The sequence below is a fragment of the Mesoplodon mirus genome (assembly GCF_964341445.2).
Source record: "Mesoplodon mirus genome assembly, chromosome: 17".
Lineage (NCBI taxonomy): Eukaryota > Metazoa > Chordata > Mammalia > Artiodactyla > Ziphiidae > Mesoplodon > Mesoplodon mirus.
Window position 1 is genome coordinate 15,440,446 of NC_138993.1, and position 16,841 is coordinate 15,457,286.

A 16,841-nucleotide genomic window follows, 5' to 3' on the forward strand; every position below is an offset into this window, starting at 1 on the left:
GAAAGAAACTTGGTAATAAAATTAGTCTCTACTAAGGATATTTTCACAGTTTCAAACTAGAAGAACATTTACTTGTGAATACGTGGAAATATTTTTCAAGTATGGTACTTATATGCAAATTCAAACAGAATCATTGTATACCCTCCCTCCCCAACATATTGCTATCTGTCCATAGCTCTCTTTTTTTCACCTCAGCATGAGCCCCATCTTCTAAAAGATAAGAAATCCATCAACAGCTCCCTCCCTCTGAACTTCAAACTGACTTACTAATGTGAATTGAGAGAGTCACTGTCTTCTTCACCATTATCGATCTTGGACAGCAGTCCCATCATACTTTAACCGCCAACAAATGCAAAAATATATCATTAGAGATTTGCTACATGGAACAGGGATGTGAAACACTTATTTGAAGAAAAAGAATTCCTTAAATCTAAAGGAACCACGACTTAGCTCACTGGATGACCCAATCTTACAGAAAGAAATTTAGAATCATTGTCTAGAAAACTCTGTATTCCTATGGAATACACAGGAAGACTGAATTTTGCACATCTTTCCCTCTCTGTTTCTCCCTATGTCTCTCGTCTCCGTGTCTGCTTCTCTCTTTCTGTCTCACTCTTTCTATAAAGATAGAGATTCATAATACATAGATAGCACTGATGCAAGTAAATTATATCAGCAGCCTTGGAAGGCACCATAATTAAAAGGCAAGATATATCAAAGTAGTCAAAGACCTTTGATGTCAACTTATCTGGGTCATTGTGAAGGATTAAAAACGTACATAGCACGAAACGACTTCACTTTTTTTGGCTGAAATTGGTTACACTTGCTCTAGAACTTATGAACTGGTTGAACTCTAAAAAAATTATATGTCAATTAGTTATTTGGAACCTGGGTCCCTGCACCACCTACGTTTCACGTATTATGGATATCTTGTTTCCTCCTTGAATAGGTTTCAAATAACTGCCTGAGACAAGGACTCCATAACTAATTGGATTTCACAAATCTCAATATCCTCCCCTTGTCCCCTCTCTCTCTATTTATATCTCACCTTTCACCTCTGCCTCTCAAGTCACATGAGTTAGGGCTAACGGATTAAAATGGACATAGTAACACTCCATGCGTCTTATAGATTTATTTTTAAATGCAATTTAGCTATAATTACTCTGCAGTTTAAAATTTAGTCACCCTAAAGATAACATTCTAATCAGTTATTTAAAACCTGGTATTTAATTTTTCTGTAGAAATGAACTTTATCCGTTGGTAATAAAAATCTTAGTCCTGTGGGAAAACTTAATAAATCAAATTTATGTACATTTCTTTACTCCCGAACCTAATCCCCAAGTGTAACACCATTTTGTGACTAAATTTACTTCCAATTCAGCTTGAGTTTGTAGGTACTCATCTCACTTGTCCTATAACTTCCTGCCTTCTCAAGTCCCTATACCACACCTAGTAACCCTTCACGAATCACAGATGTCTTTCCTGCCCTTCAGACAGGCTCAAGACAAGGCAGGGGCTCCCTCCAATGTGATGGCGGGTTTGGGTTTGGGGCACCAGCCCCACATGGTGGCAGAGCTCTGGAGGTGAGGGACACATGCAGGGTCTATCAGATCCACTTTTTGCTGCTGAGGGCTCCCCTCTGCTCTCCATCCACTGAGACCTTCTGCTAACTCCTATTATGATTCTGTCCTCTCTTGGCCCATGCATGGGCAATCCGATACTTCCCTAAGGGAAAGTATCAGATAGTGGCTGCTCCTAACTCGGGGTAACAAACAGACTAGGGGTAAGAACACTCCCTTTTATGACCTGTTCTTTTTTCCCCCCAAATAGATCCAAAAAAGAAAGAAAGTAACATACTGAGGCTGGCAAAACAAACAAACAGAACCCTTAGATAAAGCGGCGAAGAAACTGTATTGCCACAGATGTTCCCCAGAATAAATTTCACAAATATCAATACCCCCCTTACACTAGCTCTATATATTTATATCTCACCTTTCATTGAAGGGTTCAACACAAGTTACCTTTTCCACCTGGCTCTGGTCATGGCTAAAGGATTATAAATGCACATGGTAAGACTTCACCTCTCCCTAGACTTATTTTTCAATGCACATTAGCTACAATTGCTTTACAATTTATAACCTAGTTGTCCTAAAAATAACATTCTAATCAGTTATTTAAAACCTGGTATTTCATTTTCCCCTGTAAGGGAGGCTTTATACATTTGTAATGAAAATCTTCGTCCTGGGTGGGGCGGGGGGAAGTCATGAATCAAGTTGATAGACATTTCTTGACTCCTGAACCCCTTCACGAGTACAACTTTCTCCTTGCAAAATAAGTTTCTCTCCTTTCTTGGCCCATTTTAGTACAGCCTCATACACAAGCATTTGGATAGTTTCCCTAGGGGCTTCGGCTGCATCTAAGAGTGATAAACAGATGAGTAAGAAGCATCCCTCTTATGACCTGTTTCTGTTTTATCCAACTAGATACAAAAGAAAGAAAGAAAGAAACATACTTACATAGGCTACAGTAAAAAGATTTAGAAACAATGTCAAAGACACTCTGTTATGTCACCAATACTCCTAAAAATGAACCTCCCAAAGAGAATCAACCTCTCTCCCCTTTCCTCTGTTTCTCTCACTCTCGCATGCTCTCCCTCTCTGCATTTATATACATATATATTTTTTTTGTTGACATCTCTCTATCTTTATTTCTATCTCACGTATCAGTGGTGGGTCCATCAGGTCTTCCTGTTGTCAATTCACTCAAAGCAGTGCTAAAGGATTAAAAAGGCACAGAGTCAGACACCCTATAATTTTCTCAGTTAAACTTTCTGGTTCAAATTTGTTTCAATTAATGCTTTCACTTATAAAACTAGATGACCCTTTAAAAACTGACATGTAAATCGATTGCTTGAAACCTGGTAGGTCATTTTCCCCAGAAATGAGGCTTTATGTATTTGTAATGAATATCTTACACTTGTCAAAAAGGTAGTGACTCAAGATTGAAGTACAGTTCTTTACTACTGAATCTCATCCAATGTGTAACAACCTTTTGGGGTGGAATTTATTTCAAATTCAACTTCAGGTTGTAGGTACCCAACTTTCTTGACCAATCTAACTCCCTGACCACGTCTGTGCTCCATAGGAAGCATGCTCGTCTTTCCTGCCCCTCACACAGGGTCAAGTAACTACAGGCCTGAGTCAGGGGCTCCATCTGAGGTGAACATGGGTCTGGATTTGGGTTATCAGCCTCACATGGTAGCTGATACAATTTATTATTATTCTCCTTGCTCCAGACGGCTTTCATCTTCCCCACACCCACTCCAGGACAGTCTCATACACAGGCAATCTGACAGTTTCCCGAGAGTCTGGCTGCCCGTAACTGACACTCAAGACTGCGAGTAAGAAGACTCCCTCTATGTCTTGTGCCTCTTTTTCTACCTCAGTTCAAAAAACGAACACTATTCCACATAGAACCTTACCATGAGAGGACGTTAGAAACAGTATCAAGGGAACTCTGTATTTCCATGGGTGCTCCTAAGGGTGAACATCCCAATTCTCAATCTCTCTGTATATGTATAGTATGCACATATGTGTGTGTGTACATATTATATACATAGTTATTCATCAGAGCTCACTTTGCATTGCAGAGTCCTTCAGAGGACGCTGCTGTCCATCCACTCGGGGCAGTGCTAAAGGATTAAAAACAGACAAAATAAGATACCACAAGACTTCTAGACTTTTACTTTTTTAGTTCAGGTGGGCTATAATTACCCTTGAACTCATAAACTGGTTGGCTCTTAGAAAATTCACATGTAAATCAATTATTTGAAATCTGATATCTCATTTTGCCCAGAAATGATTCTATATACATTTGTAATAAATGTTTTGGACCTATCAGAAAAGTTCATGACTCAGGAATTGGCTGGTAGTTATTAGCAGGAGGAAGGATTCCTCTTATGGCCTGTTCCTCTTTTATCCAACTGGATCCAAAACAGATAGAAAGTTACTAACAGGTGTTACAGTGAGAAGATTTAATAACAATGTCAAAGACACTGTATTGTCATGGATACTCCTAAGAATGAATTTGAAAACTGCACCTCTTTTTCTTCCATAGTATTTATGTTTATGTGTTTGTGTGTTCATATTGATAAGAGTATTTAAATATATGTGCATACATGTACGTATAAAACATTTATCTTTAATATTCATTTATATCTCACGTTTCATTGTTGCCATCCTTATAGGTTTCTGATGTCAATTCATTCAGGGCAGTGCTAAAAGATTGAGAAGATACATGGTTCACACACCACACGTAATTCTAGACTTACTTTTTTTCATTCAAATAGCTACAGTTACTCTACAACTTTTGAACTGGTTGATCTTTAAAAATTCATGTATATATCACAAAACTGAGCCTGCTATGTCATTTTTATTAGAAATGAGACCTTATATAAGGTGGTAATGATTATCTTAGGCCTGTAGGTAGTGGTAGCACACTTAGAGAAAGCAGCAGCCCTTTTATGACTTGCTACTCTTTTTTCCAACTGGACCCAGAGCAGACAGAGTTACCTACACATCCTACTATGACTCGACTTAGAAACAGTGTCAAACACACTCTTATTGCTGTGAATGCTCCTTAGAGTCAATCACAAATTTCAATCTCTCTCTCTGTGTTGTATGTCTGTGTGCGAGCATGTGTGTGTCTGTGTTATAGAAAGATGTATATGCGTATGTATATTAATTATTCATATATCTTTATTCTTTTATATCTCATATGTTGCTGGTGGCTTCCTCGTGTTTCTGATTATCAATCAATTCATTCGGGTATGGGCTAAAGAGTTTAAAAGGTACATTGTCAGACATCCCATGTAATTGACTGACTTGGTTTTTGTCCTTTAAATGGCTACAATTACTATACAGTTATGAACTTGTTGATCTTTAAAAAACTCATGTATATAACACTAGATTGAAGCTGGTATGTCATTTTCATTAAACATGAGATTTTACATGGCAGTAATTGATATCTTAGGCCTGTGAAAATAGTAATGCCTCAAGTTCTTTACTATTCCTTTAATCCGAACGGTCACAGCTTTTTGTGATGGCATTTATTTCAATTTAACTTCAGTTTCTAGGTACGCATCCCTCTTACTGCATCTAAATTCCTGACTCTCAAGTTCCATCACTTCCTTATTTTCACCCCTCCTGGTCACCTTTCCTGCCCCTCACACACAGGGTCAACAACTGCAGGCCTGAGGCAGTGATGGCTCCAGCCACTTCCACTGCCATCATGGGTTTGGGTTGCAGGACCCTTACGTAGTGGCAGAGCTCTGGAGGGTGTGGGACAGATCTAGGGGCTGTTAGCTCCCTTCTCTTCTGTTGAGGGCTCGTCTCTTCCCAGGCCACAGCTAGCCTTCCCCTTGTTTCCAAATACGAATCTCTCCTCATTTGTCCCACGTTGTAGACTGAATACTGTCCCACTAAAATTCATATGGTGAAGTCTTATCCCCTTTAACTCAGAATGTGACCTTATTGAAAGTAGCATTGTTGCAGAAGTAATTAGTCAAGATGTGGTCCTACTGGTTAGGGTGGGTTCCTAATCCAATATGACGGATGTCCTTATACAAAAGGAAAGGATGCCATGTGAAGATGAAGGCAGAGATTGGAGCAATTGACAGCAGCCACCAGAAGCTAGGAGAGACGCATGGAAGAGATTCTTCCTCACAGCACTCAGAAGAAACCACCCCTGCCAACATCCTGATACCAACTTCTAGCCTTGAGGATTGAGACAAAGTTTTGTTGTTTAAACCACTCGATTTCTGATATTTTGTTACAGCAGCCCTAGCAAACGAATACAACACGTTCTACCAGAGTCTCACACAGGCAATCTGACAGGTTTCTAAGAGTTGTGGCTACTAGTCACTCAGATGGGAGTAAGTCTCCCTCTTCTGATCTGTTTCTCTTTTATCCAACTAGATCAAAAAAAGAATGCTACATACAGAACATACCAACATTTTAGAAAAAGCATACAAGAAGCTTAGTATTCAATATCTCTGTGTGTGCACCTTTACATATCTATCTATCTACATATAATCTCACCTTTCAGTGATGGCTTCCTTATTGGTTACAGATATCAATTCATTCTGCTCATAGCTTAAGGATTAAAATGTACAGAAACATCACGTGATTTCATAGACTTACTTTTTTCATTCAAATTGGCTAAGTTGTAGAGAGGTACATTTTCAATTATGAATTGAAAATTACAAATTCATGCATAATTTGCTTATTTGGAAATAAGTATTTCATTTTACCCTAGAAATGCAGCTTCACATGGTGGCAATGAAATTCCTAGGCCTGTAAAAGACTCCTTAATGGATCAAGGTTAAAAACATTTCTTTACTTCTGAACCTAATCCCAAGGTGTAACTGGTTTTTGTGTTTGCAATTACTTCAAATTCAACTGTAGTTTGCAGGTACCATCCCTCATACAGTATTAGTAGTATGATTCACTATAGTTACCATGCTGTACAACCCGTTCTAGCAGGGGTTGTACATCCCCAGGGTGACTTATTTTATAACTGGAAGTTTGTACCTTTTGACTTCCCTCACCCATTTCACCCACCCCCTACGCAGCCCTCACCCCCCATTTCTGGAAACCACCAATCTTTTCTCTTATTTATGAGCTTTCTTTCCTTTTAAGATTCCACACACAAGTGAGACCACATGGTATTTCTCTTTCTCTAACTTATTGCACTTGGCGTAAACGTCCAGGAGTTCTACCCATGCTGTTGCAAATAGCACGATTTCATTCTTTTGTTTATGGCTGAATATATTCCATTGTACACATATATACCACAACTTCTTTATCCATTCACTGGTCAACGGACATGTTGTTGCCATGTCTTGGCTACTGTAAAGAATGCAATGAACACGGGGGTGCACATGTCTTTTCAAGCTAGTGTTTTCATTTTCTTCAGATAAATACCCAGAAGTGGAATTGCTGGATCATATGACAATTCTATTTTTAATTTTTTGAGAAATTTCCATAGTGTTTTTCATAGTGGCTGTAACAATTTGCATTCCTACCAACAGTGCACAAGCCTTCCCTTTGCTCCACATCCTTGTCAACACTTGTTATTTTTTATCTTTCTGACAATGCCATTCTATACATACATATTTTTTTATTTTATTTAGATTTACTTTTTTGGCTGCGTTGGGTCTTTGTTGCTGCACTCGGGTTTTCTCTAGTTGCGGCGAGCGGGGTCTACTCTTCGTTGCGGTGAGCGGGCTTCTCATTGCAGTGGCTTCTCTTGTGGAGGAGCACGGGCTCTAGGCATGTGGGCTTCAGTAGTTGTGGCACACGGGCTCAGTAGTTGTGGCTCGTGGGCTTTAGAGCGCAGGCTCAGTAGTTGTGGCACACGGGCTTAGTTGCTCCACAGCATGGGGGATCTTCCTGGACCAGGGCTTGAACCTGTGTCCCCTGCACTGGCAGGCGGATTCTTAACCACTGTGCCACCAGGGAAGCCCAACGATGCCATTCTAACAGGCATGAGGTGATTGTAAATTTTTTTAAATAGTTTATTTTGTAGAACAAGTGACCTATACTGGTGAATGTTTCATGTGAGCTTGAGAAGGATACATATTCCGCTCTTGTTAAGTGAGCTCTTCTATACATGTCAATTAGGTCCAGTTGATTGAAGGTGCTGTTCAGTGCCACTATATCTTTACTTTCCATAGTTTTCCCTTCTCTTCATGCGTCAGTATAAACCCTATCTTCCCAATGCTAGGAGGTCCACCAACAGTTCCCTCCTTTCAAACTTCACAGACTTATTCATATGAATTATCAAAGTTAACATCTTTATTACCATCATCGACCCTCAAGAATTGTTCTATTTTACTTCACTCGTATGCAGAAATTTATCGTTAGTGATATTCTACATGGAATAGTGATATAATGAATTTCTGAACAATAAGGATTCCTTGAATCTTAAAAATATAGGAAACATAACAACTCACTGCAATTCCTATGTTTTTAGAAAGAATTTTAGATCATTGTCCAGAAAATTCTGCATTGCCATGGATAATCCCGAGACTAAATTTCTCCACTTCACTTCCCCTGCTCCCCACCCCTCAATATATACCTCACCTTTCACAGGTGGCTCCATCACAGATTACTGATGTCAATTCATAGGGGTCATTTCTAAGGAATTGAAAACACAGGATCAAACTCCAAATGACTTCATAGAGTTCATTAGTTACAAGTAGTCTTCAATTTGTAAACTGGTTGAACCCTAAAAATCTACATGGAAGTTACTTATTTGGCAATCAGTATTTCAATTTTCCCAAGTAATAGGGCTTTACTAGCTGTAATGAAGACCTTAGGCCTGTCCAGGAAGACTGAGAAATCCAGAAAAGTACCATTCTTCATTTCTAAACCTAACTCTTATGTGTAACTGCACTGAGGCTGCATTTACTTCAAAATTCATCTTCAGCCTATAGATCTACAAACTTCCAGCCCCTTCTAACTTCCTGATTATCCTTCCCTCCCCTGCAGCCCTACTTTTCTTGTACTGGGTACTCCTTTGCTGTTCCTCAGTTTGGTTCAAAGAACAACAAGCCCGAGGCAGGGGCTCTCTCCAATATGATGGTGGGTTTACAGTTGGGACACTAGCTTTAGATGGTAGCAGAGCTCTGGAGGGTGAAGGCCAGAGCCGAGATGGAGCAGGGCTGCTCTTTTCTGTCCAATCCTTCCTCCTTTCCTGGCCCATGCTAGCAGACACACACACACAGACATTCTGATAGCTTCCTAAGAGTTTTGGCTACTAGTTACTAAAGGTCACAAAGAGACCATGAGGAAGGATTCTCCCACTTATGACCTCTTCTTTTTTCCATCTAGACCCCAAAAGAAAGTTACCTATAGAAGCTTCCAGTCTCTTATGGAGAGAGACCTCCCTTTGCGGTCAGCGCTCCCAATACCTTTCACCACCCACTTCAGTCAACTCACCCTTTGTCAACGTCGTCAGAGGAGCCTGAAGAGGCATCCACAACTCTGCCAAAGAGTAAAAATCATACCAAAAAATACGTCAGACACTTTGGAAGGCAATTCGTTTCTTTTTCCCAATAGAATTTCAAGACATGAAAAGTAAAATCATGAATATGGAAAAAACTAAACAAACAGTTTGAGTACAGCACTGGGCTCTCTGAGACAGCCTCCGGGCTGTGTGTGTGTTTGTGAACGCACTGGAAAGTGACAGAAAGAAGCAAAGGAGATGTAGCATTCATTATTAAACCTCCTTTCTCCTTCCCCATTTTGCCAACCATGCACACACCCTGGAATCAATTTGGGAAACATGAAAGAGCCGAGAGTATAGGGACGAGGAGGTGGATCCAGGGAATAACTAATGAAGGGTTACAGGGAAAAAAAAAAAAAAGAAAGAAAGAAAATGCCAGAACAACGAATATTCAAACGTCAAGGACTAGTCACTGGTCATCATTCAGTAGAGAAGAAACAGGTAGGTAGATCAAGGATGGCCTGTATAATATTTTAAATTTTTTTTCTGAACTAGAAGTAGAGCATGTTTAGAATGATTCCTTTTTATTTTTCTCTGGATTTATTTCAAAAAGATATTTGGTTATATTATCCAAAACCAAGACTTCCCACCACCAAATCACTGGTTTGGATAATTTAATCTCTCTACAATTCAATTTCCTCATCTGTAAAATAAGACACATAAAAATGCACTTTGCATCCGTCAACTTCATAAGATCATCCTGAATATTCACCATTTCACAAATATTATTAGTGTTTAGGCAGCCTGCCTTCTTCATCAAATGTTATGCCTCAAAAAATCAGTACAGGAAAACAACATAAACTGATACATATTTTAAATTTCAAAAACACTTCAAGATTCTCAGAGTAATTCCCTGGGAAATCTTGGGTTCCTATCCAACATGAGATAATAGCCTTCCTCCCAAAACTATAGAAGACGAATGGAAGTATGGATTCCAAGAAATAACACAAACCTCGAAGACTCTAAAGAGTCGACCCTTGGGCTTCCCTGGTGGCGCAGTGGTTAAGAATCCGCCTGCCAATGCAGGGGACACGGGTTCAAGCCCTGGTCCGGGAAGATCCCACATGGTGCAGAGCAGCTAAGCCCGTGAGCCACAACTACTGAGCCTGCGCTCTAGAGCCTACGAGCCACAACTACTGAGCCCACGCACCACAACTACTGAAGCCCACGCACCTAGAGCCCGTGCTCTGCAACAAGAGAAGCCACCGCAATGAGAAGCCTGTGCACTGTGACAAAAAGTAGTCCCCACTTGCTACCACTAGAGAAAGCCCGCGTGCAGCGACAAAGACCCAATGCAGCCAAAAATAAAATAAATAAATTTAAAAAAAAAAGTGTCGACCCTTGACTGGTGGACAGACTGAGGAAAAGGGCTGCCAAGGGCAGCCTGGAGGGACTCAAGAGGAGGGGAAATTTTAAGTTCGGTTCTTGCCTTTCCCTTGAGTTGCTTGGAGACAATAAGTGCCTCCTCAGTAGAAGCCAGTAGCAACTACCCAGACGTAGTTAGGATAAAGTTAGGGTAGCATTAGGTTAGCTGATGAAAACAGGAAAGGGCTGAAGAGCAATCCTTGGGCCTTCACTCGTCCACGCCCCATCTCCAAAGCCCCAGGTGACAACCTAGGGTGACTGCCTCCCCCAACGCTGCCTCGCCCAGGAGCTGAAAGGTGACATACCCTGATCAGAGGATTTGCCTGGTCACAGTGTTTCATGGTTCCTGAGACTCTCTGTGCCCAGGCTCATCACCTCCACTCATGTTAAACTTACTGAGGAAAACACACCCTGGATCTTAGCTTTCAACAACAGCGACATTATAATAGGTCATCCAAGCCAGGATACTTTTGAAAGTGACAAGAATGCGCTATTAATAATTATGCTGAGACGGTCCCCAACCTTCAGCTCTTTCCTAATACAAGTTACAAGACAGAGGGGCCAATGTGCACAAGGAATGTGAACTCACAAGTCAAAATAGATACCTGAGGAGTACGACTCCTGAAAAATACAACAAACTGAACATCATATACCATCTGAAGCAGAAAAATTGCAACACAATGACTAAGGTATTTTTTCTAATTAAAAGAAATTTTTATTGGAGTATAGTTGCTTTACAATATTGGGTTAGTTTCTACTGTACAGCAAAGTGAATCAGCTATATGTATACATATAGCCCCTCTTTTTTGGATTTCCTTCTCATTTAGGTCACCATAGAGCACTGAGTTCCCAGGGCTATACAGTAGGTTCTTGTTAGTTATCTTCTTTATACATAGTATCAATAGTGTACATATGTCAATCCAGTCTCCCAATTCATCCCACCCCCGCTTTCCCCCTTGGTATCCATATGTTTGTTCTCTACGTCTGTGTCTCTATTTCTGCTTTGTAATAAGATTGTCTACACCAATTTTTTCAGATTCCACATGTATGCGTTAAAATACAGTATTTGTTTTTCTCCTTCTGACTTACTTCAATCTGTATGACAGTCTCTAGGTCCATCTATGTCTCTACAAATGACCAATTTCGTTCCTTTTCATGGCTGAGTAATATTCCACTGCATATGTTCTACATTTTCTTTATCCATTCCTCTGCTGATGGACACTTAGGTTGCTTCCATATCTTGGCTATTATAAATAGTGCTGCAATGAACATTGGGGTGCACGTGTCTTTTTGAATTATGGTTTTCTATGGGTATATGTCCAGTAGTGGAATTGCTGGGTCATATGGTAGTTCTATTTGTAGTTTTTTAAGGAATCTCCATATTGTTCTCCATAGTGGCTGTATCAATTTACATTCCCACCAACAGTGCAAGAGGGTTCCCTTTTCTCCACACCCTCTCCAGCATTTATTGTTGGTAGATTTTTTGATGATGGCCATTCTGACCGGTGTGATACCTCGCTGTGGTTTTGATTTGCATTTCTCTAATAATTAGTGATGTTGAGCAGCTTTTCATGTGCCTCTTGGCCACCTGTATGTCTTCTTTATAGAAATGTCAGTTCCTAACTAATCACTGAATCAAAAGTAAACAAAATGACTCCCTCTTGCGAGAACATCAGAATCACAACTAACTGCTGAACAACCATCCACAGAAAGACACTGGAACTCACCAAAAAACATACCCCACATCCAAAGACAAACGAGAAGCCACAATGAGACGGTAGGAGGGGTGCAATCACAATAAAATTAAATCCCGTAACGGCTGGGTGGGTGACTCACAAACTGGAGAATACTTATACCGCAGAAGTCCACCCACTGGAGTGAAGTTTCTGAGCCCCACATCAGGCTTCCAAACCTGGGGGTCCGGCAATGGGAGGAGGAATTCCTAGAGAATCAGACTTTGAAGGCTAGTGGGATTTGACTGCAGGACTTCGACAGGGCTGAGGGAAAAATAGACTCCACTCTTGGAGGGCACACACAAAGTAGTGTGCACATCGGGACCCAGGGGAAGGACCCCATAGAGACTGAACCAGACCTACCTGCTAGTGTTGGAGGGTCTCCTGCAGAGGAAGGGGGTGGCTGTGGCTCACCGTGGGGACAAGGACACTGGCAGCAGAAGTTCTGGGAAGTACTCCTTAGCATGAGCCCTCCTGGAGCCCACCATTAGCCCCACCAAAGAGCCTGTGGCCTCCAGTACTGGATCGCCTCAGGCCAAACAATCAACAGGGAGGGAACTCAGCCCCACCCATCAGCAGACAAGCAGAGTAAAGTTTTACTGACCTCTGCCCACCAGAGCAACACCCAGCTCTACCCACCACCAGTCCCTCCCATTAGGAAGCTTGCACAAGCCTCTTAGATAGCCTCATCCACTAGAAGGCAGACAGCAGAAGCAAGAAGGACCACAGTCCTGCAGCCTAGGGAATGAAAACCATGGTCAGAGAAAGATAGACAAAATGAAAAGGCACAGGGCTATGTACCACATGAAGGAACAAGATAAAACCCCAGAAAAACAACTAAATGAAGTGGAGATAGGCAACCTTCCAGAAAAAGAATTCAGAATAATGATAGTGAAGATGATCCAGGACCTCGGAAAAAGAATGGAGGCAAAGACTGAGAAGATGCAAGAAATGTTTAACAAAGACCTAGAAGAATTAAAGAGCAAACAGATATGAACAAAACATCTGTATGTCTTCTTTAGAGAAATGTCTGTTTAGGTCTTCTGCCCAGTTTTGGATTGGATTGTTTGTTTGTTTTTGATATTGAGCTTCATGAGTTGCTTGTATATTTTGGAGATGAATCCTCTGTTGTTTGCTTCATTTGCAAGTATTTTCTCCCATCCTGAGGGTTGTCTTTTTGTTCTGTTTATGGTTTTCTTTGCTGTGCAAAAGCTTTTAAGTTTCATTAGGTCCCATTTGTTTATTTTTCTTTTTATGCTCATTACTTTAGGAGGTGGGTCAAAAAAGATCTTGCTGTGATTTACGTCAAAGTGTGTTGTTCTTCCTATGTTTTCCTCTAAGAGTTTGATAGTGCCTGGCCTTACATTTAGCTCTTTAATCCACTTTGAGGGTTTTTTTGTGTATGGTGTCAGGGAGTGTTCTAATTTCATTCTTTTACATGTAGCTGTCCAGTTGTCCCAGCACCACTTATTGAAGAGGCTGTCTTTGCTCCACTGTATATTCTAGCCTCCTCTGTCATAGATTAGGTGACCATAGGTGCGTGGGTTTATCTCTGGGCTTTCTATCCTGTTCCATTATTCTGTATTTCTGTTTTTGTGTCAGTACCATACTGTCTTGATTACTGTAGTAAGATTTTTAAATACACACATGAGAAGCACACTTAATGATACATGAGAAGATGTTAGTAATATGAAATGAGAATAAGAAACCATAAGGAAAAAACCCAAGAGGAAATCTTCAGTGTAAAAGTATAATTGTTGAAATAAAGAATCCCTTCATGGGATAAAGAGTAGTTTGGGTACATGTGAAAAGCAAATTAGAGTTGGAAGATGAGATTGAGAAACTCTCCCAGAAAATAGTAGAAAAGAATAGAGAGGGCTTCCCTGGTGGCACAGTGGTTAAGAATCCGCCTGCCAATGCAGGGGACACGGGTCGAGCCCTGGTCCAGGAAGACCCCACATGCTGCGGAGCAACTAAGCCTGTGTGCCACAACTACTGAGCCTGCACTCTAGAGCCCAAGAGCCACAACTACTGAGCCCGCGTGCCACAACTACTGAAGCCCGTGTGCCTAGAGCCTGTGCTCCGCAACAAGCGAAGCCACCGCAATGAGAAGCCCACACACCACAACAAAGAGTAGCCCCTGGTCGCCACAACTAGAGAAAGCCCACGTGCAGCAACGAAGACCCAACACAGCCAAAAATAAATTTATTTATTTAAAAAAAAAAAAGGAATATAGAGGGAGAACATACCAAAGAAAAGCCAATTGATATGGAGCATAAAATCTTACATCTGGATTATAGACATCTGAGGATAAATGAGAAAAAAATGGAAAAGAAAAAGCTGAAAAAAAATAAGGATAAATTTTCCAAAATTAAAGAAATATCACAAAGTGATCTTTCACCTTACAAACATTTAAATGGTCTTTACTAAGGGCCAGGCATTGTGCTGATGCTTCACAAATACTACTTCAATTGGTCCTCGTTACATTCCTTGAGATAGTTACTATTATTTATTTTCACCAGTTCACAGATCTTGAATATTTTTGTATTTCTAATATCCATCATGCCGATTTGTAAACCACTAATCTCACTAATAAAAATGCATTTGTGACCTTCACTGTGGTAATTAGCAACATTTCAGGTGTTGACGGAGATGTGACAACTGGAGCCCTTGTAGTGGCCGTCCCTGGAAAATAGTCACCACCCATGGACAGATCATCCTCCATTAGGGCAACCAGCACTGCTAAAGGACAAGTTCAAAGGGACCACGCATACTATTACTGACATACTGCCTAACCTGTGGTATTTAAGGGAATTACAGGCATAAAACAAGGTCTTTAAATTTTGAGTTTGCTAATTTCATTTGCATACAGCTTACATTTATTATAAAAGAAGGTACACGTGTTTTCCCCATTCTGTTAACCAAGGCTGAGAATTATGCTTAAAATTCAGGAAATTTGAATCTTATCACTTACTTATTTTTTTGATGCACGAACCAGGCATATAAAGAATTCTTCTTTAATCTCGGCATGGTTTGTTTTATTCTTGAATTTAATCTGCATTTAATCTAAGAAAAAGAAAAGCATGTATGCATTATATGTTCGATACGTTTAAAACACATATGATATCCCCCCAATTAGAAAGTCACACATATGGATCAGCATTTCCAAAGTCTTGAATCCACAAACATAAAATCTGCAATACTGTGCAATTTTATCAATCCTGTGAAACATGCATTTTAGCTCAAGAAATAGAGAAAAACATTTTCTGTGTGTTCAATAAAATTTAAGCTTAGCTCAAGCACAGGACTCTTTAAAGATTACCCACTTGCTAGACAGGACCCAGGAAGCCAAACAAAACCCATTTCAAACCAATTTTACATCATCATAGTGACTTATGATATTTCCATCCTGAAGTATTCTCTGCAGAATAAATGAGAGAATTGGCAAAGCTAAGAGATGTGACCCTCAGCATTTCATAGAGCAGATTTCATGGATGAAAAGTGGAAATCACTGGAAAGTAACACATTGCCAAGTAGATGGCCAAGTTAACAAGCAGTAATACTATGTCCACGTGAGACAGGCAGAAATGTGCCACCGGCCCCTAAATTCCGGGCAAGGAGAGAAATTTGAAAAGAAATAGAAAACAAATTTTTTTTTTTTTCAAAAACAGACCAGTTTGGGCATAAATGTTGATTCTGAGTTTTGGGCTTGGGGCCCAGCCACCTGTGAATCCCATACCTTTGAGACATACCAGCTCATGCACAGTGGGAGTAGGAAGCCCAAAGCTGGGAGGTACCGCCTGGGTTCCAGGGCCGAGGTGGACCCGAGACCCAGGGTGGCCATGGCACAGTCGGGTTCTTAGGCCCCCTCCCTGCAAGCCCTAGACCCACTTACCTGCAGGCAAGGCTGCTTTAGCAAAGGCAGAGGCGCTGCCTCTGGAAGGGGCTGTGGGGCAGTGGGGAGCATTTTGTGAGTCGGGTACAGCCTTTCCTAGGCGGGATCAAACTTTCCTCAAGATCCTGGCAGCTGTTCTCTCTCCCGCTGCCTTTCAGGATAATGCCTTTTTCCTTCTTTCTTTTCCATTCTTTCGTCTTTTTAATTTCCCCAAATCAAATCCGTTAAGTGAAATCTCGGCCCAGTTCCTGGCCAGCCACAAAGTTACCGCTAGTTGGTCCTACATCGGCCTAGTGCCCCCTCCCCCTCCAGGTCCCATGTCCCATGTCCCAGTGCCCTGATGCTGACGGGGCTCTGCAGAGTCAGCGGGAGGGAAGAGGAGCGTTAATCAGGGCTCCGCACAGCGGAGCACAAGGCAAACCTTCCTGCCTACGCGGTCCGAAGACCCCCTTCCTGTCCCTCCTCCCCACACCCTCCAGCTGTGCCTCTAAAACGTTATACTCTTCTCACAATGTGAGGGTCAAAGGGCCACATCAGCCGACATAAACGGCAGAGGATGGGATGGGACGTCCTTGGCAGAGGCCTCCACTCTAGGTCATTACCTGGTGCTGCTAGCAAGCCAACGCTAGAATAACAACTCCGTGTCCATAGCAACACTAAACAACAGATTCCAGGTGGTCCGGAGATGTACCAGAGTGGGGAATACCATGAATTTCGTTCCAGGCTGCAAGGGCTTAAAAACAGACGCTGTTCTCCTTAAGGGCAGGGGTGGGGTATGA

The 16,841-nt window shown here is 41.2% G+C and overlaps 1 protein-coding gene across 1 annotated transcript in view; it reads right to left on the reverse strand.

Annotated features, from left to right (window-relative positions):
* Window positions 1–16,841, reverse strand: part of LOC309792390 (phosphatidylinositol 3,4,5-trisphosphate 3-phosphatase TPTE2-like) — a 120,532-nt gene that overhangs the window by 57,046 nt on the left and 46,645 nt on the right. Inside the window, exons 2-4 of the mRNA XM_082602008.1 lie at window positions 15,142–15,233; window positions 9,003–9,047; window positions 8,145–8,198 (exon numbers count right to left, since the gene is read on the reverse strand). Coding sequence (XP_082458134.1) covers window positions 8,145–8,198; window positions 9,003–9,047; window positions 15,142–15,233 — 191 coding nt within the window. The remainder of the gene's footprint in view (window positions 1–8,144; window positions 8,199–9,002; window positions 9,048–15,141; window positions 15,234–16,841) is intronic.